The sequence below is a fragment of the Gymnogyps californianus genome, chromosome 5, assembly GCF_018139145.2.
Source record: "Gymnogyps californianus isolate 813 chromosome 5, ASM1813914v2, whole genome shotgun sequence".
Classification (NCBI taxonomy): domain Eukaryota; kingdom Metazoa; phylum Chordata; class Aves; order Accipitriformes; family Cathartidae; genus Gymnogyps; species Gymnogyps californianus.
This window is the reverse complement of record NC_059475.1, coordinates 34,615,010-34,635,555: the sequence shown is the minus strand read 5'-3', so window position 1 is coordinate 34,635,555 and position 20,546 is coordinate 34,615,010. Positions and strand designations below refer to the sequence as shown.

Below are 20,546 nucleotides of genomic sequence, written 5' to 3'. Positions count from 1 at the left end.
TAAACTAAAGTTGCTGGGGGAGCGGAACCTCAATCCATCCCACTCCTACCAGTTTGATGCCAGTGCCAGCAATAGATGCCCAGAGCCTGGAGAGGGATCGCAGGTCAGCAGGAGAACACCTGAAGAGCAGCACAAAGGAATTCCAGCCACTCTGGCCAGTAAGTCAGCTTCATCGGGGGCCCAGTTTAAATGCCTCTATGCAAACGCATGTAGCATGGGGAATAAACAAGAGGAGTTGGACACGTGTGCACACCTGCAGGGCTATGATCTTATTGGTATCACGGAGACGTGGTGGGATGGCTCCTCTGACTGGAGTGTTGGAATGGAAGGATACATGCTCTTTAGGAAGGACAGGCAGGGGAGACGAGGAGGGAGTGTTGCCTTCTATGTCAATGACCAGCTGGAGTGCATGGAGCTCTGCCTGGGGATGGATGGGGAGCCGACTGAGAGCTTATGGGTCAGGATTCAAGGGAGGGCAGGGACAGGTGACATTATAGTGGGGGTCTGCTACAGGCTGCCCAACCAGGAAGACCGAGCAGATAAGGCCCTCTGTAGACAGATAGGAGCAGCCTCACGTTCACAAGCCCTGGTCCTCATGCGGGACTTCAGCCACCGCAATATCTGTTGGAAGGACAACACAGCAGGGCATAAGCAATCCAGGAGGTTCCTGGAATGTGTTGATGACCACTTCCTTCTCCAAGTGATAAAGGAGCCAACGAGGAGAGGTGCTATGCTGGACCTTGTTCTTGCCAACAAGGAGGGGCTGGTGGGGAAATGTGAAGCTCAAGGGCAGCCTTGGCTACAGTGACTATGAAATGGTGGAGTTCAAGATCCTTAGGGCAGCAAGGAGGGCACACAGCAAACTCTCTACCCTGGACTTCAGGAGAGCAAACTTTGGCCTCTTCAGGGATCTGCTTGGTGGAGTACCATGGGATAAAACCCTGGAGGGAAGAAGGGCCCAAGAAAGTTGGTTAATATTCAAGGATCACCTTCTCCAAGCTCAGGAACAATGCATCCCAACAAAGAGGAAGTCAGGCAAAAACGCCAGCAGGCCTGCATGGATGAACAAGGGGCTCCTGTACAAAATCAAACACAAAAAGAAAGCCTACAGAGGGTGGAAGCAAGGACAGGTAGCTTGGGAGGAATACAGAGAAATTGTTCAAGCAGCCAAGGATCAGGTTAGGAAAGCTAAAGTCCTGATAGAATTAAATCCGGCCAGGGATGTCAAGAGCAACAAAAAAAGCTTCTATAGGTACGTTGGTGATTAAAAAGAAGACTAGGGAAAATGTGGGCCCTCTCCAGAAGGAAATGGGAGATCTGGTTACCCGGGATATGGAGAAGGCTGAGGTACTCAACAACTTTTTTGCCTCAGTCTTCACCAGCAAGTGCTTCAGCCACACCACCCAAGTCGCAGAAGGCAAAGGCAGGGACTGGGAGAACGAAGAACTGCCCACAGTAGGAGAAGATCAGGTTCGAGACCATCTAAGGAACCTGAAGGTGCACAAGTCCGTGGGACCTGATGAGATGCATCTGTGGGTGCTGAGGAAACTGACGGATGAAGTTGGTAAGCCACTATCCATCATATTTGAGAAGTCATGGCAGTCTGGTGAAGTTCCCACTGACTGGAAAAGGGGAAACATAACCCCCATTTTTAAAAAGGGAAAAAAGGAAGACTCGGGGAACTACAAGCCAGTCAGTCTCACCTCTGTGTCCAGCAAGATCATGGAGCAGATCCTCCTGGAAACTACACTAAGGCACATGGAAAATAAAGAGGTGATTGGTGACAGCTAACATGGCTTCACTAAGGGCAAATCATGCCTGACAAATTTGGTGGCCTTCTATGACGGGGTTACAGTGTTGGTGGATAAGGGAAGAGCAGCTGATGTCATCTACCTGGACTTGTGCAAAGCATGTGACACTGTCCCGCATGACATCCTTTTCTCTAAATTGGTGAGACATGGATTTGACGGATGGACCACTTGGTGGATAAGGAATCGGCTGGATGGTTGCACTCAAAGAGTTGCGGTCAACAGCTCAATGTCCAGGTGGAGAGCAGTGACGAGTGGCGTTCCTCAGGGGCTGGTATTGGGACGGGCGCTATTTAACATCTTTGTCAGTGACATGGACAGTGGGGTTGAGTGCACCCTCAGCAAGTTTGCAGGCGACACCAAGCTGTGTACTGCGGGCAACATGCTGGAGGGAAGGGATACCATCCAGAGGGACCTTGACAGGCTTGAGAGGCGGGCCTGTGTGAACCTCGTGAGGTTCAACAAGGCCAAGTGCAAAGTCCTGCACATGGGTCGGGGCAATCCCAAGCACAAATACAGGCTGGGCGATGAGTGGATTGAGAGCAGCCCTGCAGAGGAGGACTTGGGGGTATTGGTTGACGAGAAGCTCAACATGACCCAGCAATGTGTGCTTGCAGCCCAGAAAGCCAACTGTATCCTGGGCTGCATCAAAAGAAGCGTGGCCAGCAGGTCGAGGGAGGTGATTCTCCCCCTCTACTCCGCTCTCGTGAGACCCCACCTGGAATACTGCGTCCAGCTCAGGCGCCCCCAGCAAAAGACAGACATGGACCTGTTGGATCGAGTCCAGAGGAGGGCCACAAAGATGATCAGAGGGCTGGAGCGCCTCTCCTATGAGGACAGGCTGAGAGAGTTGGGGTTGTTCAGCCTGGAGAAGAGAAGGCTCTGGGGAGACCTTATAGCAGCCTTCCAGTACCTAAAGGGGGCCTACAGGAAAGATGGGGAGGGACCCTTTATCAGGGAGTGTAGTGATAGGATGAGGGGTAATAGTTTTAAACTGAAAGAGGGTAGATTTAGGTTAGATACTAGGAAGAAGTTCTTCACTGTGAGGGTGGCGAGACACTGGAACAGGTTGCCCAGAGATGTTGTGGATGCCGCATCCCTGGAAGTGTTCAAGGCCAGGTTGGATGGGGCTTTGAGCAACCTGATCTAAGTGGAAGCTGTCCCTGCCCATGGCAGGAGGGTTGGAACTAGATGATCTTTAAGGTCCCTTCCAACCCAAACATTTCTATGATTCTATAAGAGTCGCTCCTGGTGATGTGATTGCCAAATGATGTACAGATGACCTCATCCCTAGTCTCTAACATATGTTGAGGACAAAGATCGTTGTTGCCTTCTTTCCGAATAACAGATAGTTGAAGTGACGGTATTTTCCTACTGAAGGTGCCTGAAAAATTAGCCTCTTCTACTTTATTCTTGCTTTTCCTATAGTAAAATAAAAAAAAAAAAAAAAGGCTTTGAAGGGTGAAAGAGAAAAATAACATTTTTTTTCCTCCTTAAAAATGATTTTTATGTATTTTTTTTTCTGTCTAGAAAAAAAAGCCAGAAAGCAGTGAAAAATGTGTTTTACTTTTGCTACTTTTAAAACAGTAATAAGGTAGGGAATAAAAATTTTAAAACATTGTGTTAATTTTATTTTCTCCCCCCCCTTCTTCATTTTTTGTGTGTCCAATAAATCTTTGGGACATGGTAAGGCAGAGGGAGAATCCTGTAAATTTGATGTCTTAATCCCAGAGCTGTTGTTCATGAGAGACATGAACTGACAGAGGGCATGTCTGCGATCGTTTTATTTCTGTGAGGTTTTTGAGTATGCATGTTGAAGGTAGCCTAAGATGGGGGGGAAGTAAGTTTTCAAGGATCTAATTATTGAATCCATTAAAAAACCAGAAGAAACAAAACAAAAAACATGGGCTGGATCTTCATCATGTAATTCTACACCTTAAAGTAAAACTGTCGTCACGAAGCACTTTGCAAGCTGTTTTGCACAATTCATTGCTGGCGTGCAGCCAGCAATAGGAGCTGCAGCCCAGCTTGCTCTAAGCTGCCAGTGTTCTGTTGTGTAGGAAGTGAGCCTAAAATAGCATGCCTTCTTACTACCTCCCTTCAGGGCACTTTAACAATTTCTCAAAGGTCAGTAGAAACTAGTTTCAATTAAAGTAGCTTTGTGTCTGCTTTTAATGTATGCTCTTACAGGTAGTGGAGAACAAAGTTGCTTTGAAATGCAATTCTGCTACCTCTTTCCCTGGAATACTCTGTGAAGTTTTGGCTGTATGTGAGGATCCAAGGCAAGATGATTTGCTGATGTCTCACGGGTCAACATTAAGCTAGCCCAGCTGGGTAGGCTAAAAATGCTATCTTGGTCAGTTTGCTCCGGCAGGAGTAGTATCATAATGTGTATTCATTCAGTAGCCTGTGATAAAATGAATATGCCCTTAGAATTAAAAATAGCCAGTCTGGCTCCAGTCTTTTGATCTGCTTACAAGCACAGTCTCTCTTGAATGTTCTGCTTGGTTTATAAATCAGTCAAAAGGTAGAATATCCTGATGGTAGATGACAAATATGTTTATGAGATGGATCTAGAAAAAAAAGGTTGAGCAGAGGATTTTGAGTTTTGCTTTCATTTAAAGATGAAGTAGAGTTTCACTGGGAGGTTTAGTGACAACTTGATATAATTTAGACAGTGATCTATCTGAAGAAAGATTAATGTTAATTAAAGTGGCATTGGAGAACTTCAGCAGATGACAGCAGCCAAGCTGGCTACAAGCTATTTTTAGAACATTGACTTCATTGCATTCAGTATGACTCATTTATTAAGTTAATGGATGAATCAATAGCTCAGCTTCTTATGGCAGTCACTGAATGTGGAACTGTATATAATGACTGTGTTCATATCTTTGGTCAGAATTCAAATTATAAAAGCTGACCAGTATGATTCAGTCCAAGTGCACAAGTGTCTTGCACTTGATGTAGCTATGCAATAATAATCCAGTGAGTCCGTCGGCACTTGCATGTATATAGGGGCACAGGGGAAAACCAGTCAGAAGTCCAACTTGCAACTATATGGAGAATAACACTGTGATAATTTTAACCTTATATCAAGAATAAATGTTTTAAAAATGAGACATTCAGTTTCTGTTTTAGATAAGAGTATTGAAACATACAGCAAATAGGTCATAAAAGGATAACTTATTAAAATAATGGATAGTTTATTGTTATAACAGAGTTGTAATTTATTTCTCTTTAAGTTTTGTCATCTTGAGTTCTCTTCCCATTTGGGCTGTGGTTCATTGTTTCTTGCCTCCATTTGAGCACAGTTCTTCCTGATTTTTAACTTTCCTTAACTTGGATGAAGTTCAAGTTTTCCCTCTTCAGTGATATTCTGCTTTAATTTGTGAAATAGTAAAGCTTCCATCTGTTCCAATACAACTGTACTGGCCTCACTTCAGTTTATTTCCTGTATTTTGCTAATTTCTGAGGTTGCTATAGAAACCTTGCTTTCCACATGCTCCTGTATCCTTTTTGTGAACTTCCTGCGAACCCAGTGTATGCATTATATGTCAACCTGAGATGCACTTTTTTCCAAAAAGTGTCCCTGAAAAAGACACAAAGTTTCTGTTCTTTCACGAACTCCTGTGCAAATAGTTATATGAGATTTATTATTTCCTAATTATTTTAATGGAATTTCTATCCTATCTTTTCTGATTCTCTCCTCAAAGACCTTGACCGTTTTAGCCCAATATAAGGTGTCATTCTTCATTTTTATTGTGCCAGCTCTAATTTCTACATCTAGGAATAATTTCACTTCTCTTCTGCAAAGGGATTAGAGAACTGGAGTGTCTGTATTACATGCAGGGTATGATACAGACCTGATGAGACTGATGTCTATCAAAATTTGAATATAAATTGTGGGACCTTTCAGAGATTATCTGTTACATATACACATGTGAAAAATTAAAGCTAACTAGTATTTAAAATAATTTCACTATTAAATAATGTGGCTTGCTGTAGTGTGAAAATGCTGCAGTTTGGGAGAGAAAGACTTTGTGCATTAGGTCTCTATAGATGAAGTTTGTGACTGTCTTTTCAGCTTACTGGAAGTAGCTGGCTGTATGTTTAGCTTTGCTCTTGGTTGTGTATTTGTTCTGAGAGAAAATGCCATTTATATTGTAGGATGCTGGATGTTGTGTTGTTCAACTGGAGAAAAATATAATAAAATCTATAATAAAACTAAAATGTGTGAAAGATGAAGAGTGAATCTGCACAAAAATTGGGTCCCTGGTGAACTGAATTCTGGCCCTTCTAACATGTTCTTTGCTGCATCATATTCTAGTGTACAAAGCCCTTAGTAGTTAATGTGTACTCATGCTAGCTAGTCCTTTGCTTTTCTGATGGCAGTGTAATTGCTTCTTGAAACGCTGTGATCAAAAAAGTTAGTGTAAAATGTCCTAACAAAACCAACCTGCAGAGAGAGATTGCTCCCAAGAAAATGAAAAAACATATGCCATGTGCAAGTCCTTTGTCACAGACTCTGTATCATCCTGTAGCTGAAATCGCCTGCGTGTAATTGGTCTTTGTTCTTTCAGGTGTCAGTGATCAAATCAAGGATTTGCAAAATAACAAGCAAACTTCCAGACAGGTCGCAATTGGTAGTGACACTTAAATGGAATTCAGAGAAATACTCGAAATACAAAGTTTTCCTTAAGTTGGACATATCAATTAATGCATTGATTTTCAGTTTGCCTTGATTTTGCTGTTCTTTCTTACCATTCATCACAATGTTTTCGTTTTTCTCAGTAACTTGTGTGCGTGTGTGTGTGACATTGTGTAGTCCCTTACACTGTGGACTTACCTAACTGTGGGAGATTTGTAATAGTGATTTGGTAACACCAAACTAAGCACTTTCAAATTGCTTTTCAGAGTATTGACCGTAAGGTTGGAATGAACTGGGATTTATGATTTTTGAGTGAAGAGTATTCAGCATGTTTCACAACTGGTTCTGCCTCTTAAATTCGTTTGGCGAGTGAATTGTATGGCATAATATTTTGTGTGTGACATTGAAGCTAATCAAGACGTTTTGCCGGAAAAAAAGCAGACTGTTTCTAAATTTTATTTATATGTTATTGTTCACTACTCACAGGCTGCCAAATAGGCAGCTTAAATCCTTTTTTCTCAGATACATTATTATACAGTAAAAACAAAAATTCTATTTATGACCAGTAGAAGAGTTCAGGCTGTGTTAACTGGATCCTCCCAGTGTGTGTGATGCCTTTGAAGTTCTGTGAAACTCAAACCAAACTTTATACACAAAGTCAAATGTCTTTATTATGTCCTCTATAGCACCAGATTTAACTGGCAATCTGTTGTGGTGGATCTGTCTTCCAGGAGTTATAAGATGGAGTGAAATCTAATGTTCTGAAATGAAGAAAGTATAGACTTCCTTAAAAACTTCATTTTGGCTCTGAGGCATTTATAGAATTGTATATTTATGTGTCTCTGGTTCTCTTTCAGTTTCAAATTTGTTATTATTTATGTATGTAGTCTGAATTTTCAAGCTAAAGATGTCAGTGTAGGATTGAAAATGTATGAAGATAGATATGGTAAGCTGGAGATATAGGTGAGAGATTGTTTATTTAAACAGTAACATAACTTTTAATATACCTTTCTCTTTCAAAAACGTGGAATTGTGGTAACTGACATTTTACTTTAAAATGTGCTACCATTTGCACTGCAACTTGGCAGATTCAGAGTACATTAAATTCTTGACACAAAACTTTGCAGAAGTATTTGCAGAAAATGATGCTAGTTAATGGTTTAAGCAAGCCAGATGAGTTTACTGAGTCAATTATTTTGATTTTTAAACTTTTTTCCTGATGTATTCCATGAAAGCGCTTAATAGTTGTGCTGAGGGTGGCCAATAAAGAAATCTGCCAGGTGGAATTCCCTACTGGTGGAGTGCTGTCAGCAGAGGCTCTGTCCTCCCCTTCTGCTAGAGGATAGAAAGTCGATGACGTTATTTTTTGAGTACGCCAGAGTGTAGTGGTTTAACACCAGCTGGCAACTAAGCACCACACAGCCGCTTGCTCACTCCCCCCCAGTGGGATGGGGGAGAGAATCGGAAGGGTAAAAGTGAGAAAACTCATGGGTTGAGATAAAGACAGTTTAATAGGTAAAGCAAAAGCCACACATGCAAGCAAAGCAAAGCAAAGCAAGGAATTCATTCACTACTTCCCGTCAGCAGGCAGGTGTTCAGCCATCTCCAGGAAAGCAGGGCTCCATCACACGTAATGGTTACTTGGTAGAACAAACGCCATCACTCCGAATGTCCCCCCTTCCTTCTTCTTCCTCCAGCTTTATATGCTGAGCATGACATCATACGGTATGGAATATCCCTTTGGTCAGCTGGGGTCAGCTGTCCCAGCTGTGTCCCCTCCTGACTTCTTGTGCACCCCCAGCCCACTCGCTGGTGGGGTGGTGTGAGAGGCAGAAAAGGCCTTGACTCTGTGTAAGCACAGCTCAGCAATAAGGAAAACATCCCTGTATTATCAACACTCTTTTCAGCACAAATGCAAACCATAGCCCCATACTAGCTACTATGAAGAAAATTAACTCTATCCCAGCCAAAATCAGTGCACAGAGTGTGGACAGGAATGGATCTGAAAGAACTAAATAAAAAATGTTTTCTTACAGACCTCATTCCAGTAGCAATAGGACTAGTCACGTGTAATGATAACATGCAGTGATCCTGAACCGTTCCTCGTCACGGTATGATGAAGCAATCCTTTGTCAAGATGTTAAAACCAATTTCTTGTAGCTATCCCGGGAAACACCATTTGAACAAAGGTCAGGTATAGTGAAGAATAAAAGCTTGTGTTTGCACTTGCACTGGCAAAAAAAAGTTTCAGTTCTCTCCAACTTTCAACTGCATTGATGATTAGCAGCAATTGAAGTTGCAGGGGAAATAGGAGAGAGCAATTGCTACATTCTTAACTGTTCATGATGAATTTGAATGCTGTAATGTCTAGACCCTGTCTCTACCTCAGAAATCATAGTTGATTTTAGTTGGAGTGGTGGTGGACTTCAGACTTGACTTTTCCTATGCAGACTTCATCTTCTGTTTAAAGCCTTCAAACCATTCATTTCTGAGAATGACTTACTTGTAGAGATACGGAAAGGCAGGACTTATGGGGAAAATCTTAATGTATTTTCTGTGTTACCCTCTTCTCCCCTTTTTAGGTTGAGTAAACAGTATGTGTAACAATTTCAAGATTGAATATAAGGAAATAAATCTGTGTAGAAATGCTGACAATTGGAAGGAAAAATTCCAATGATAGGGAGCTAATACAAATACACATTTGATAGCTGTCTACTGCTTTACAATAAATAGTTTCTTACGTGATTTCCATTTCTGTAGGACTCAGAAAATGACTAGTGTTGCTGTACAGAGCCAGCAGGGAGGTCATTAGTGCAGTTATATTTTTAGGTCTGAATTGTCACTATCAATGATACTGCTTCATGAAATAAAAGAAGCCATGTCTGCATGTCTCTGGGGAAAATGTAATATTTACCACCACTTATAGTACGTGCTATTTGTGCATCTTCAGTATGTGAACTATTCTTTACCATAAACTTTTGCAGGATGTAGACAAGTAAGTTCAGGAAGTTCAATGTGGAACAAAACCCCCTGTTTTTCTGCATCAGTGCCAACTATTGCACATCACCCGCTTTTTGTTACCAGTCATGAACTCCAGAGACTTTTCAAACATGGAAGCCATAGAGTCTGTGTGGTTTGTGAGGTCTGTACATGCACGTCTAATTAAAAAATTTCAATTTCTAGAATTGCATTTGGATGCATTTAAGACTGTATAGCAGCTTAGTGAAATACTGAGCACAAAGCACATCAGGCTTCAAATATTTAAACTCATCCATGTAACTTAGACAACAAACAAGAAATGTTTGTAGAATATGATGACTGATGGTCATTAATATAAAGAATAACATCCTGGTGATAGTAATTCTGCTTGGTTGACCTAATTCTTATCTTTCAGGCTAGTGAAGGACACCTTGTTTCTAATATTTATGGTAATCACATGAAGATTTTTCTTTGGATAAAGAAAGGAAAGGGGTTTTTTTGCTGTTGTTTTGGGGCTTCACAGGTTTTACCTCTAAATTGGTAGGAGGGATATTTGTGTTTTGGAACAAATCATGACACCATTAACATGCTGTGCTTTGCGTTACTGATTTTGAGAACATTTTTCTTCTGATTTCAGAGAATATTTTTCTTCTCCTGATTTCAGGTTGGGTGGGACTATATCTGCATACAAGATAGTGCCAGATGAAATAGAAGAAATCAAGGTACAGTATTACTGCCTTTCAACACTGAATTTCTTTGCTTGGAGAATTACAGAAATGTTACATTAAAAAGCCATGTTATTTCTTACTTTGAAGTGTATCATAGGGGGGAAAAAGTGTCTAAAGCAAAATTATTAGATCTATATTTAGGTATCTAAAATAGAATTCATGTTATTTTTACAAGTACAGTTTACCTTCAGCTTAAGTTGACTTCAGTAGGGTTTGTTTGATGCCAAAAACTTGTGTAATTCAACATATTTCTGTTTTGTTACCTGAAGACAGATGCAGGACTACTGTGACCATTGAGTTATATTTTCATAACAAAAAATAAATACAAATGTAGCGTCCTTTTGCTTTTGAGATCAAAAGCACATCGGTTTTTTTCAATATTATCTGTCTTAAGAAGGGGATAGTATGAAGTCATTGGTACTCAAAATCATTAAAAGCTCTTTGATTTTGACGAGTGACAACAATAAATACTGAAGTTTACCTCCAATGCAATGCGCTTTGTAACAAAACTCACTTTAGCCGAGTCCACTCATGGAAAGTACTGCAGCAATTTGTGTCAATTTTGTTCTTCAGTGCAGTAAAAGATGGATACTAGGCGGGAATTTGGCCTAGATCTGGTAGCATGGTCTGTGTAGCTGGTTCTTTGATTGGTAGTCAATCAGTCTGACATATTGCTAGCTCACTGTGATTACTTAACCCATTGTGCTGTTACATATACTCATTTTCAGCTGTGCAAAGGGAGTCAAGAGTAGTTTAAAATCTAGTAAAGCGAAGTGGTTGCATAATCATCTGATCTAGACATGACTTCGCAGTGTGTAAAGTTGTGAGGAATTACACCTCCTCAGTTAGCATCAAACCCACTCTAAGCAAATACAGTGACTGCCTGTATCTGCATCAGTCAAAGTTATCAAAATTTATTTCTCTTCTCTGAGATTCATGGACTCCTCTTTCCTGAATTATCAAGAGGAGCATGATTTATTAGGATAGATCCAATGTGTAGACTTTGGTATTAGAAAGAAAGAAAGAAGATTTTCAAAACTTACTAGTGTTAGGTAATGTTTTCATGATGCTCAGAGAACTGCACCAAAACTATAAAACCAAAAATGACAGAAACCCTAAACCATAATCTTTCTCCTTTAATATGAGAAATCCAAACCCACTGACATGTTGCTAATGTTGAAGACGGAGAAAAGGAAGCTGATATTTCTGGCTTCATTGTGCAAACTGAGTTCAGTGAACAAAGAAAAATGGAATGCTGGGAAATAAGAAGTAATTTTATTTTTAGGAACTTACTATATTAGGCAAGATCCGTAGTCACAGGAATGTGTTTTTTCCCCCCCCACCTGCTAAGGAGGCCTGTTCTGATTTTTCAGCTCTTTCTTACTCAGCTAGTGTTTAAATGCTTGAGATCCTAGGAAACAACAAAGGATGGGTTACGCATGTAAGTGTGGAGGGAGGATTGTATTGTTCTAAGTCAGAGCTATTTAAAGTGTTTGGAAAAAATCACCTCCTTTACTTGTTTCTGGTAGCTGTCTTGTCTTGTTCAGGTAATGGGTTTTTTAGGTTGTGACTGAAGTCAGCCCACCTCTCACACCTTAAATGATTGAACTTCCCAAGCTGTAATACGATAGGTGTTATTCAAATGAAATAAGGCACTACTGGAAGGTGCTAAGACACACTAGCGGTGATTATAATGGACAAATCTATATTGAATATGGAAAAGTATTCTTTTGTATATATGTATTTTGAATAGCAGCTGGCAAACAGGGAGACTGAGTATCCTTGCAGTAAATATAGGCGGAGTCTTAACTTCTGAAAGGTTCTCCAAGCAGATTTGAGTAGAAAAAGAGAGGAGGAAATAAAAGAGAAAGCACATGAGATTATTGGAAAGTTACTTCTAGAGAGGACAGAATCTTCTTCCATGCACAATAGTTCAGAGTTATTTTGCCTAACAACTATCCCTCCCTTATTTAAACATGAAATATTAAGGAGTTTAATTTGGTGAAATGTGCAAGAAGAATAGCTCTGTTTTTAATGTATGATTTAACTTGACAGATTGCTGAATTATATTCACAGGAGTTCAAATATTCATGTTTTCTGATAGTCCTTACAAAGTAAACTGCTTAAATGGCAAAGGATGGTACTTTATCAGGCAGAGAGCAATAATTACTATGACAAACAAATAAGAAGTCTCTTTGACAGCATTTCCATATATTCTAGAGAAGGTGGTAGATTAACCTCTTTTACAGCTCAAAATAATTTATGAGGAAAACAGATGTATTGATTTTGTTAATTCATGTAATTACATCTTAGGTGGTACACCATTGTAAGCAGAGACTGTATCACTGAGTTTATGGAAGAGGAAAAATTCTATAAGTCTTAATATACCTGCCAGTTGAAAAGTATCTTTAGAAGATTAATGAAATGCATGTTTCTATTAGTAATACAAAAAATAAACTGTATAATATATATATGAGAATTTATTTGTCCATCTTGCAATACTCAGCAAATTTTAACATGTGTTTATGATGTTGCCATTCTAGAGTGTTTAGAATATATTTATCCTTGCATGTGAGTGTGATTTTACTATGTATATATAAGTACTGTGAGATCATATATGGTTTATGTATCTAGAATATTGCCTGTACATACGTGTGCCTATTTCTTTCAATGAGTGTATATGGTCAGTGTTGGGTATAATTGAAGCAGTGCATCCCGCTTACCAAAATTAAGTAGTGTCTGGCGTGCTTATAGGCATATGAATTAGGAGTATTTATGGCAAAAGTGATAGCACGTACCCTAACTACCCTCATACACCTTACCAAGGTTAGGAAGAATTGTGTGGAACCAATCACCACTACAGTTCCTCAGCATCTGTATCAGTCTGAAATGGAGTGTACTGTAACTTGCCTTCCCTACATTTTTGTCATAGGTGCTTAGGTTCCCAAAGTGAGAGTGCTCAACAGGTAACCATATGAAGATACCATCACAGGTTTCCCCCCTGAAAACTTTTCTAGAAGGTAGAAATGTCTTCTATCACAGGATCTTCAGGACCAATGCTTCAATAAGAGAAGCTTTCAGAGGAGGAAAACCTGAGTGAATGCCTAAATGGATGTACTGCCATCTGCATTCCCATCATTTCTCTACACCAGTTAAAGCAATGGCACTTCATTTTCAGTACCTGCTGGTTTTAAAATACTGCAGGAACTGATGAAGACAGTAAATACCGGAATTACAGCATATTGCTGAGAAAGTGTTACTGTTTCAACTTCCATCTAGACTTCTATTCTGATCAGAATTATTCATCCAGTAAGCAAGCACCTTTTCAAACTTGCAAAAACTCATTGGCAGATTTCAGCCTTGCTCCTCGTCCGCTGTAGTAGTATGTTGTGCCTAAAGGAGAGGTCTTCCAAGCCAAATAATTTCATGTACATAGGGACTGGTGAGCATATCAGGCAACACTGGTTTTGAAGAACATCTTCTGATTGGAAATTAAAGCAGTTGCATTTGAGAGGAAAAGAATAGCAGCAAACAACATTTCTTTATTTCTAGTTAATGACATTCATGACAAAATACAATTTCATTTACAATGTGGAGTTTACCTCAAGAGGAAAGAGCAATTTATGACTATTACCGATGAGGGAAAGTTGTTGTGATGTGCCTGTAGATAGCTTTATATGTCAACAGTAGCATCTTATGGTTTATAATACCATGAGAGATGCTCTTTTTGATTGCAGCATTCTGTCATTACAAAGGAGATACACGATGTTGTGAAGGATTGTTATTTTAGAGGAAGACTCAGTGAATGAGAAGACCACTCATTAACAGATTTCTAAAAAAATACTTGGTTTGCTAGGATTTGCAAGTCAACAGCAGAAAGGAATTTAATTGTTTTGTTGGGTTTTTTTAAGTGCTTCCCCATATGCTTTTCATGTAGGCATATGCATGCATCTCATCATCTCAAGACCAGAAATTAATTTGGCAGCAGGTGTTCAATTCATAAAAGTAATATGCACAAGAAAGACATGGCCATTTTATTTAATTCTTGTAATACTTGTGGTATGAGACAGATACTCCAGTGTAGAGAACACGGTTAAATCGTTACCTCCTGTGGTAGTTAATTTTAAGAAATCTTGTTAGAAATTTTTCTTAGTACTGGTTATAACTTTGTAAATTTAGATGTAAAGCAGTTCTGGAGGAATATGGGAATTTTTTTTAGTTCCATTATCCACCCTTTCACACAGAGATATACTTTATGCTCCTCAGAGAACACCCATAATTCTTCTATAGGTGCTCTTTAAATGAAAGCGCATATGCATAAAGTATTAAAGGCTACATTTAAGACTACAGACCTTTTCCCCTGAATAATGATAGGATAGCTCTCTTTTTTTCTTTAGAAGTATATGTTCACTTAATAGTTTAATATATGAAAATCCTTTTCATGAATAGCTGAAACACATTCCTCTCATTGTCTTTGGTCTGTGAGGCAACAGAATCCAGTGATAAAGTTCTAAGAGTAGAAAATTATAAAAAATGTGAGAGAGAGGGAAGTAGCCAGAAGGGAAATGGAGAACACTGTATCTTCTTAGAGGTCAGTTGCTCCAGATGACTTAGGAATTCATCAGATCTTAACTTTTCCACACAATCATATTCAGGAACATCTTATGAACAAAGTAAGCTGATTTCAGTATCAGTGAGCTGCATTTCAGAGCATAGCTGGACTCTCTGCCATCAAAAATATGCATCTGTGAAATGATTACAAATAAAATCAGTCTATTCAGAGACTTTCTCAGAGATCATCTGGTTTGTAGACCTTGTGGTGTCATATACCTACATAATACTGTATGCCAGAATCTGTTCTTTATGCTGGTAGGAGTAGCTGATGAAGCTCATGCAACCTCTGTGTGCAGCCAAAAGACACTGGCCTTCATCCTTCAAAGCATTTTCATGTTTATCAATGTGTGGAAAAAAATAAGTAGCAGTTTGTCAACAAGTGCTGGTTTATAGTCTCGGATAAAAAAACCATGAATGAAAGAAAGGTAGTCATTGGTACTGTGGTGGATAGTCCATAAGAACAGAATTGTGGTTCAAATATTCAGACTTCACAAAACTGGCTTCGTATCTTGACAGTGGGCGGTAGGGCATTTAAATATTTCTTGCATCTTCTACAGAATCAACAATGCATTACATAAACAAGGAGATGTGCTGTCATAGAATCATAGAAAGGTTTGGGTTGGAAGGGACCTTAAAGATCATCTAGTTCCAACCCTCCTGCCATGGGCAGGGACAGCTTCCACTAGACCAGGTTGCTCAAAGCCCCATCCAACCTGGCCTTGAACACTTCCAGGGATGGGGCATCCACAACATCTCTGGGCAACCTGTTCCAGTGTCTCGCCACCCTCACAGTGAAGAACTTCTTCCTAATATCTAACCTAAATCTACCCTCTTTCAGTTTAAAACTATTACCCCTCATCCTATCACTACACTCCCTGATAAAGGGTCCCTCCCCATCTTTCCTGTAGGCCCCCTTTAGGTACTGGAAGGCTGCTATAAGGTCTCCCCGGAGCCTTCTCTTCTCCAGGCTGAACAACCCCAACTCTCTCAGCCTGTCCTCATAGGAGAGGCGCTCCAGCCCTCTGATCATCTTTGTGGCCCTCCTCTGGACTCGATCCAACAGGTCCATGTCTGTCTTTTGCTGGGGGCGCCTGAGCTGGACGCAGTACTCCAGGTGGGGTCTCACAAGAGTGGAGTAGAGGGGGAGAATCACCTCCCTCGACCTGCTGGTCACTCTTCTTTTGATGCAGCCCAGGATATGGTTGGCTTTCTGGGCTGCAAGCGCACATTGCTGGGTCATGTTGAGCTTCTCGTCAACCAACACCCCCTGCAGTGTCCGCAGGGCTGCTCTCAATCCACTCATCGCCCAGCCTGTATTTGTGCTTGTGATTGCCCCGACCCACATGCAGGACCTTGCACTTGGCCTTGTTGAACTTCATGAGGTTCAAAACTGTCATCTAGTTTTGCATAGGAGTTTAAGTCCTGGATCTGGTTTATTTCATCATTGTATTGATGTTCATCTGCTAAGTGTATCAGCATTTGCCGAGGGTCTCCACAAAAAGTTTCCCCAAGGTTTATGATGGGAGGCATCACAATTTGGTGATAATGCTGAGATTATCGCTCTGTGTATCTGCTTGGATCCAGCACAAACATAAGGTAGATTTCCCTGCAGTGACCTTCCAGAATAAGAGTTTTTTGAAGAGGCTCAAGCTGTTTAAAGTATGCACTCCTACCAATCCCATTACTGAGAAATGTAGCACCAAGAAGCTTTACTGTTTACCTTGCAGGAAGGACAGTTCTGGTTCTCAGATTTTCTGCCAATGTTTTCCTTCTTCTGTCTCTCAGATTAGAATTACTAACTCATGGCACAAGAGCTCTTATTGAGTAGCATGACATAAAAGGGTATTATCAATTGAATGTCTAATGAGTATTAACAAGTAGTATCTCCATAGACTTCAAAGCTTACAGATATAAGTTGAAAAAGATTTAAAGGCAATGTGTGATGGTCACGTGTTCTTCCATGATTAGATTGCTAGTCATGCTGGACTGTGTGTTGGCTAAAACTGAGGACTTGTATTTTAACTCTCTTAATATGCACTCAGTCTGACCCTTCAGTAGACAGTTTTGTTGTGCTCCTGCAGCCAGGAACAGGTTTCTAAAAGGATTTGCAAGTGTCCCAACCAGTAACAAAAAATAGACACTACTCTGAGATCTCAATTTAGTGTATGAAATCCCTGATAAACTTCCAGATTTGGATCTCCTACTTGGTTCTCAGGCTTCCGTAAAGAGGACTTTCTTATGGCCATGAATCCGGCTAGGACAATTTAGAAGTGGGACGTGTTACGTTAGAACAACTTTACGTCTCGTCATAATTCCCTGTAATTAAAGTTTACCTGATGTACACACAGATTTCTTCCCAAGTTAATTTCTAAATCCTGCATTAGTACATTCAATCACTGATTAGTATTCTTTTTCAAGCTACATATGACTCACAAAAAATGTAAATTACATTGTTTAGATGACAGAAAGAACTTTGAGTTTTTACTTGCTGTATTAATCCTTAAATGATCTTACAGACTTTTGTTGTTTCCATGCTGGAGAGAAGGAAAGGTTTGTGTGTGAGATGATGTGACAAAATCGTGAAAAACATTGTATGAAACAAAAAATTACTTTCCTTTAATTGTGTATGCATTCATGCTATAAGCACATGTATAGAGTCACTTAGGCTAGAGATTTACACCCCTTGCAGTATTGATAATGTACTCTTAGCTCTTTCTCCCCCCATGCCATGCATTTGTGTTCCGTTCTTTTAGTTCTTGTCAACAGCTGATTATTTATATTATATTGTATCATATTATATTATATTGCTTCTAGTTGACTGTGATTTCATTATCTGTTGTGTTATATCAGTTTTTCTTCTCACTAGTCCTTTGTTGGTTTAGGTTAGTTTTGTTTCTTCTAAAACTGATTTTTCCCCTTTTTCTGGAAAGCGCAGTCTATATTACACTGGGTTCTGGCTTAGAATCTAGGTTTTTGGTGCCAAGCCTGGCTGTGCAAGCCTGAACCGCTGTCCAGGCACACTCGAAATATGAGTGTTTCACTAGAATGCCCTTTCTATTGTGGGATTTTTTTTTTCCCCACCTATGAAGCCAGTAGTTGTTGTGGATATTGGTTTTGACTCTTGAACTGTTTCTGCTCTGATAGGTTTGAAACTCTTTTTGCTTGAAGGACATGACTGTTCTCCATGCTATAGCTATTGCTATCTCAAGTTTTTGTATAGAAACTCATTAGGGAGTACTCACTCAAGGGGCTTTTCATCTGTTTCTCTCATCTTCTGTGGATGATGGATGGTCACTGCAATCACAGACCTCTCAACCAAAAAAAAATCTGTACAAAAAGAATGTAAAATGAGAGATGGCCGAAGTGTCTGTATCGCTGTTCCCTGATTATTGGACAACAGGGTTCAGCCCTGCCCTTGTGGATGGTCCCTGGCATTTGATGGGATTTCTTTTAGGCCCAGGCAGTTGCTGCCATTACCAGTATACAGACATACTCCATTTTTCCTCTCTGCCTTGCTGCTTCTGTACTGTTTTGAGAGATGTGCATGATGTAAACCAAGCAACCGGGGCACGGGAAGCTGAGCATCCGCTCTTTTTGGCATCTGGCACTGAAGAGGCTGATTGACTTTTTTTGATTGGGAAGAGACTCTACCAAGTATCTGGGGGTGGCCCAAATTTCTTTACATCTGTTAGTGATCAAACTCTGATCACTATTAGGACTGCTGAGTGTATCGCAAGCACTCCTCTGCTTTCCTGGCAAGGACATCAAATGCCTAGATGCTCTGGATGAAAAAGTATACTCACTAACTTTCCACATGAAAATAGGAATTATCACTTCTTGTTTTCCTGCTGTCTTCCATCTTATGTTTCATAGGCTGTGGCCTCAGAGACTATATGGCTCCAGAAATGACAGAGGAGACCACCTCACCAAGCTACCTTCCTCTTACAAGCTGTCTTGAATATGGAAGATGCTGAAGCATTGTTATTAATTCCTGTTCTAATGTGAGAAGGATTTAAACTAATGCATTTTATATTTTATTGTGAAATTTGGTCTTATGAACATCCAAAAGAAGTTGACCCTGTGTTTTGCAGATCATGGAATATTGCAGCATGGGGAAGGGAAGGGCAGGAAGATAGTGCTTCCATTTAAGTTGAAGTGCCATAAAATCATTTCAGTAATATTATTAGTTACTTTCCAAAGCAAACAAAATAGTTCTGTAGTTCTCCTGCAAAGAGAGAAGTTTCTGTAGGATGAAAAAAGAGAAATAGCTGAAAGTTAATTTACAAGACAAACTAGTATATTGTTGATCTTTCAGACCTTTCTGGTTACCCAGCATTTAAGCATTCTCAGTGCTGTTGCCCTTAAGAGGGGAGATCAATGTGTATCAGATTTTTCATTACCACAGTCCTGTTTGTCTATTAAATCTTTCTTCACTAACTACATTAGAAACAAACAACAAGAGATTTTAAATCTCTTGTTGTTTTCCAGCATAAAAAATATCTCTGCTTCTCTATGTGGCAATAGTAACCAATTTTCTCTGACTTCCTTCTGGCTTTCTTTCATTTTCCATTTTTGCTAAATACATATCTCTGTATCAGTCATCACCTGAAACCTAGTCTGGTCTTGGGGCATCTTCTTACTTGCTCTAACACAGTTCTTGTGCTTTTCATCTGAGCCAGTATACTGGGCAATGTTTTCAGTGACTTCCATTCTCACTGGAAAAGTCAGTTCTTAGATGGGATCTCACTTAGCCTGAATGAGAGGAGAAAACATAGCTCAGCTTCATTAAGCAGCAAATAGCTTTTGGCAAGTATATAAGTAAATCAAGTTTGTTTAAAAGCCCTAATCATTTTGCATGTGACCTGTTACATTAAGATTTTTTTTTGTTTATATTTACCCTATAAGAATGTATTCTGATGACTCTTTTTTGAGATCTATGAAGGAAATTTAACGTTGTCCTATCATAACTGATAATGTCATAATTGGTTAGGGGCTTGACTGAGTTTGAGGGAGATCTACAGTATGATCTTTTCTTGTGGTAAATAGATTTCTGAAAGTTCTTTTTATGATTGTCAAAATAGATGAATACTGGTACTGTATATATAGGAAAAAAGGAGATCAGTTGGGTTTTTTTAAAAAAACCTTCAGGTTCTACAGCTATTAACAGGTAGTGTCTTAGTGAATTATGAAAATTATTACTTGTAGAGAAATGAAGTATAACTGCAGATAAGGACATTGAAATACTGCGTGATTGGGTGACAAACTATCTCATGAAATTCAGTAGAGGTAAATGTTAAGTGATGTGTATGGGAGGTGTGAAAAAATCCTAAATTTTCATATAAAATAGGGGTCTCTAATTTGACTATTGCGATCCAAGAATGAGGTCTGAGAAGTGTGCTAAGGTGGTTACTATTAGCTCAGTGTTCAGAAGGAACTGAAGGGGGGGGGGGGGGGGGAGGACTGTGAGGAATTATTAGGAAGGGAACCAAGACCAGAGCGCAAAATCTTTTCTGTTATGTATGAGCCCTGGTGCCCCACCATATAGAATAGTGTGTGAAGGGCTGATCGCTTTTAATCACAAAAATGACGCAGTAAGGCTGAAAAAGATTTAGAGTCAGATTATAAAAATTATCTAATTTATAGAAGCATTTCCATATGAAGAACAGATAAAGAGACTGAGAGAGAAACATCCACAAGTGGCACATTTGGTTGCATTTCAGCAAAATTCTTACTTATTTCTACTGCACTTTTTAAATTAACTCTCATGCT

General features: G+C 39.8%; 1 protein-coding gene across 8 annotated transcripts in view; it reads left to right on the top strand.

The window, feature by feature from the left end:
• The window catches only part of GPHN (gephyrin), a 310,850-nt gene that overhangs the window by 116,410 nt on the left and 173,894 nt on the right, over positions 1-20,546 (top strand). For all 8 annotated transcript variants that reach the window (XM_050897249.1, XM_050897248.1, XM_050897247.1 and 5 more), the window contains exon 3: positions 10,100-10,157. In XM_050897249.1, the coding sequence (XP_050753206.1) occupies positions 10,100-10,157 (58 nt within the window). The remainder of the gene's footprint in view (positions 1-10,099; positions 10,158-20,546) is intronic.